Below are 5,717 nucleotides of genomic sequence, written 5' to 3'. Positions count from 1 at the left end.
CGGAATAACTAACCCGGAACATCATCTCCAGAATTTCATCGACTCCATGGCCTTTTACTCCAAGAGCGATCCGGTCAAGTGCAGAGCTTTCTCCCTATCCTTGAAGGGCGAAGCTCTGGAATGGTATTACACTTTTCCTCCCAACCCCATTGACAGTTTTTGCACTGTCACTACTCTATTTAAGAAATAGTACGCCACCAACCGGAAGGAGATGATAGCGGCCGCCGAGCTCGTCAATCTCAGACAGGGAAAAGACGAACCTCTGAGAGCATTCATGCATAGATACACTGAAGCAGCAAGGAGGGTAAAAGGCATCACTCACGAGTTCATTATCAGAAACCTACCCAACTGCTTAAAGCCAGGATATGTCTCGGAAACTCTCTATGTCGAACTACCGAATACACTGGAAGAATTGCAAGAAAAAATGACCAAGTTTATCAAAATGGAGGACCAAAGGAACTTCCGTAGAAAAACGGACGTTCCTACAAACGAACACAAACAGGAAAGAAAACATCCACGTGAAGGAGATCGAAACCAAAGGCCCCCGAGAAGGGATCTTCTAGCAGCTCTGGGCCCTCGATACGACCGTTACACAAACCTCACCATCCCGAGGGAGAGGGTATTTGAGAAGGCCCTACAAGCAAATATAATTTTTATCCACAAACGGTACACACCTAGGGGTGTAGATGAAACGAAATCCTGTCGGTTCCATGACAACCGAGGACACACCACAAAAAGTTGTCAGGTCCTCAAAGACGAAATTGAAAGATTAATCCGTGCTGGACACCTACGAGAATTTGTGAAGGAGGAACCAAGACAAAGAAGGCGTTCCCCTAAGAAGACACGTAGAAGTCCAGAACGCCCGCAACAAACGACCGAACGGTCACGTGAGCGTTCTCGAAGTTGACCTCGTGAACATGATACGGCTGCAAGGGGACAAATTGGCACTATCTCGGGCGGATTTGCCGAGGGAGGGGCTTCATCCTCGGCCCGAAAGAGGCACTTAAGAAACCTACGAAGCGTCCATTCCGTGAGTCGTAACCCTTTGTCAATGCCCGACATCACCTTCACTGATAAGGATTTCCATGCTCCAGACTAGGGGCAAGATGACCCCATGGTTATCACCGCTCGAATAACACAATATGACGTAAGTAAAGATGTGGTATCACCATTCAATGAACAAATCATCAGATTTGTAGGAGAAAGGGTAGATTCCCGAGGATACCTCAATCTGAGAACTCGACTGGGAACTGGCGCCGAAACTAAGGAGCTCCGCGTACGTTTCCTATTAGTGGAGGCAAATACTTCATACAATGCCCTTCTCGGGCGTCCTTGCCTGAACGCCTTCGAAGCAATCGTGTCAACTCCTCATCTAGCGATGAAATTTCCTTCGAAAAGGGGAAATATTTGAACCGTTCGAGATGACCAAAAGACGACTCGACAGTGTTACGTCGCCAGCTTAAAAGTTACACCTTACAAAGAAAGGAAGCAATCTAAAACCATCCTAGTCGACTTAGATCCCAGGACAAACACGGATGACCGAATGCAACCCCAGGGGAAATCAAACCGTTCATCCTGGGAAGAGATGACGAGCAAACCACCACCATTGGAGCCGACCTGACTCCAGAAGAGGAGAACGACCTGACAACACTACTGAAGGTGAACAACGAGCTATTTGAATGGAGCGCCTCAGATATGCCGGGAATTCATCCCAATGTTATCACGCACAAGTTATCAACATTCCAAGAGGCCCGATCGGTGGCACAGAAAAAACGAAGATTTGGCACCGAGAAGAGAGAAGCCGTATGAAACGAAGTTGACAAACTCATCAAGGCCAGATTCATTCGGGAAATAACATACACCACCTGGTTGGCAAACGTTGCTATGGTGAAGAAAGCGAACGGACAGTGGTGAATGTGCGTCGATTGCACCGACCTAAACATAGCTTGCCCTAAAGACAACTACCCCCTCCCTAGTATTGACCGACTTGTTGATGGAGCTTTCAGACACATGGTTCTAAGCTTCTTGGAAGCCTACTCGGGATACAATCAGATCCCGTTGTACGCTCCGGACTAGGAAAAAATGGCCTTCATAATTGAACACGCCAACTACTGTTACGAGGTGATGTTGTTCGGCCTAAAAAATGCGGGTGCTACCTACCAACGCCTCATGGATAAAGTCTTCCGCGAACAAATTGGACGATGCATGGAGGTCTATGTAGACGATATGGTGGTAAGAAGCTGTTCCCATCAGCAGCACTTGAAGGACTTAGCCGAAGTTTTCCAGCAGCTCAGACGGTACGATCTACGACTAAACCCATTGAAATGCACCTTCGGAGTTTCGACCGAAAAATTCCTGGGTTTCATGTTAACAAGCCGAGGAATAGAAGCCAATCCAGACAAATGCCGGACAATCTTAGAGATGAGAAGCCCCACCAAGTTGAAGGAAGTCGAATGCCTGGTCGAACGCCTCACTGCTTTATCACGGTTCATACCGAAACTGTTGGACCACATTAAACCTATATTGAAAAACATGAAGTAAAATGTACCACAACACTGGGACGATCAATGCGAAGTGGCCTTCTCCACAGTCAAGACAATATTAACCAGCCCACCTATCATGGCACGTCCGACCGAAGGGTTCGACTTACAACTATTCCTGGCAACGTCTGACCATTCAGTAAGTGTCGCTCTCATTCAGGAAATGCCGGACTTCAAACTAATATACTTCATTAGCAGAACCCTACATGAGGCAGAGGAACGATACTCTCAGGTGGCGAAGGTGGCGTTGGCCCTGCTAACGGCAACGCGACTTCTTCGACCATACTTTGAAAGTCACCAAGTTGTCATCCGAACGAATCATCCGATCACAAAGGTCCTCAGAAAACCGGACCTAGCAGGAAGAATGGTCGCCTGGTCAATCGAGTTATCTGAGTTCAGTTTACGTTTCGAACCACAAGGCTTCATCAAAGGCCAACAACTGGCCGACTTCGCGGCAGAGCTACCTCTAACAGTGGAGTCTTCCACCTGGAACTTGAATGTGGACGGTCCTCAGACAAAAAAGGAGGTGGAGCAGGCATAGTACTAGAAGGACTAAATGGTCTCCTTGTTGAACAAGTGATTTCCTTCAATTTTCAACTCAGTAACAACCAGGCAGAATACGAGGCCCTCATCAGCGGCCTACTTCTAGCCAAAGAGTTGGAGATTGACCATCTAGAATGCCGAATGGATTCCCAACTCGTGGTCGGACACATCAACAGAACCTTCCAGGTCAAAGACAATCATCTATTGCGCTATTATCATAAGGTCAATGATCTACTCAAATGATTTTCTAGTTTTAATATTAGTCACGTACCCAGGGCACAAAATTCCCAAGCGGATTTACTCTCCAAATTCACACACGCCCGGGAAAAGTCGCAACTTTCCTCGGTGATCAAAACCACCCTTGAAAGACCTTTGTTGGAGATATGTACTACTAATGTCATTGCCCCGAAGGCCGACTGGCGATAAGATATAATCCAGTTGATGATTCAACAGGAGCAAGGCGGACGAGTCAGCACGACCGATTCCAAACGAATCGCTCATTTCACATTCATCGGAGATGACCTATACATGCAAGGTTACACCACTCCTCTATTGAAATGTTTGTCAAAGGAAGAGGTCGAATATGTCATGCAAGAGCTGCACCACGGTATTTGCGGATCTCATTCAGGAAAAAGGATACTCCGAGCCAAGATACTATGGGCGGGCTTCTACTGGCCTACCATTGAACAAGATTGTGCAGAATTTGTGAAAAAATGCATTTCCTGCCAGTCGCACGGACATGACACTCGGATTCCTCCGACCGAGTTATAAGGAATTATCTCCCCATGGCCCTTTGCTCAATGGGGAATGGACATCGCCGGACCCCTATCGGTCGGAAAAGGACAATGTAAATACCTTCTTGTAGCGGTCAACTACTTCACCAAATGGATCGAAGCAGAAGCACTAGCAACAATAAGCGCCCGAAAGGTACAAAGTTTTATCTGGCACTTAATATGCAGATTCGGCATACCACAAAAGATTATAACCAACAACGGTCGACAATTCATAGAGAAAACACTAGAGGATTTCCTCAAAGGATTGGGCATCAAACATGTTACAAGCTCGGTCGAACATCCTCAAACGAATGGACAAGCCAAAGCGGCGAACAAAGCCAAAATTTCCGAGTTAAAAAAGCGTTTGGGACAGGCCAAAGGCTTATGGGTGGAAGAATTACCCGAGGTACTATGGGCATACAGATGTACACCGCACGGATCAATAGGTGAAACCCCTTTCAACCTCACTTATGGCACAAACGCTATGTTACCGGTCGAAATGGTCGAACAGTCCTGATATGATCATAGATGGGGCAACCATGAAGATCTTTTAGAGTGACAAAAAGAATAAAAAAGAATAGTGTAGGTTTCATGGGCTTGTATTTTGCCTCTTTCACTTTCGTTTCATTTCTAGTGAGGAAACGTTTATAAACTCTTCATTTTCCTTTAGTACAAGCAATGTCGGACTTCACATAGCTTGAACTTAAAAGAAAATAAGAGTAATTCGTTTTCCATAGCTTGTAGTACATGATAGTATAGCTAGTGTTAGTTTTTGAACTCTAGGAGAACTAGGAAGCTTATAAACCCTTTTGGAATGAGAGAATTAAGCAATGTGGGACTCACATGCACCTAGGGACGTTGTAGCTGCTGCTGGACAGAACTTGGAGCCTTCCAAGTTCCACATCACTTGAAACTCTTCACCGAAGTCATTCCAAAAGCTATATAAGCAACCTAGGGGTTCTCCTTTGTACACACCTTACCTTGATTCAATGAAATTGAGTTGATTTGCACTTTTGCAATCTTCATTGAGATAGAACTTTGTCTCCAAAGTCCTAAATTTAGGCAGACCTTATCTTGGAAGCTTAATCAAGTGGCGCATCTTCATTTCCTAAGTTTCCTTTCTCTAATATTTTCCATTTTAATTTCTCTTCCTTTTCTTATATGCCATTTAGGATATTCATTTTAGACATGCACTTCCCCATCACGTCCCTACGACAAAATATACAAGATATGAATCTCAATGATGAGCAACTGAAAATGAACCTAGATACGATACCCGAACGGCGTGAGATAGCCATGATCAAGAATGCGGCTCAAAAACGATTAATTGTCAGGTGCTTTAACACCAAAGTTAAGCCTCGAAATTTCGCCCAAGGGGGCCTGACTTGGCGCAAAAGAGGCGAAGCCCGCAGGAACAAAGCACCCGGCAAACTGGCCGACAGTTGGGAAGGACCCTTCCGTATTGCAGAGAACTTAAAGAATGGAGCATACCGACTGGAGCATCTCAATGGGAAAGCTATCCCAAACACCTGGAACGCTACTCACTTAAAATTCTACTACAGTTAGAATCTCACTACTATTTTGTGACATTTCATTTACTGTTTATCTACAAACAATTTCATTCTTTCATAATCATTTTTAATGAAGAATTCCAGTTTCATTTATCATGTTATCGAGTCCAAACAAGTCGGACCAACGAGTCCAAACAAGCTAAGGACCAACGCGTCCATCGGACCAACGAGTCCAAACAAGCTAAGGACCAACGTGTCCAAGACCAACGCGTCCACCGGACCAACGAGTCCAAACAAGCTAAGGACCAACGCGTCCAAGACCAACGCGTCCACCGGACCAACGAGTCCAA

General features: G+C 45.5%; 1 protein-coding gene across 1 annotated transcript; it reads left to right on the top strand.

The window, feature by feature from the left end:
* The first annotated feature begins 211 nt into the window (after window positions 1-211).
* Window positions 212-907, top strand: LOC106753487. Its single transcript, XM_014635304.1, has one exon. It carries the CDS (start codon window positions 212-214, stop codon window positions 905-907), a length of 696 nt encoding a protein of 231 aa, XP_014490790.1.
* Window positions 908-5,717: the final 4,810 nt, after the last annotated feature.

Source organism: Vigna radiata, unplaced genomic scaffold (genome assembly GCF_000741045.1).
Source record: "Vigna radiata var. radiata cultivar VC1973A unplaced genomic scaffold, Vradiata_ver6 scaffold_131, whole genome shotgun sequence".
NCBI classification, from domain to species: domain Eukaryota; kingdom Viridiplantae; phylum Streptophyta; class Magnoliopsida; order Fabales; family Fabaceae; genus Vigna; species Vigna radiata.
This window is presented reverse-complemented; position numbering and strand designations above follow the sequence as displayed.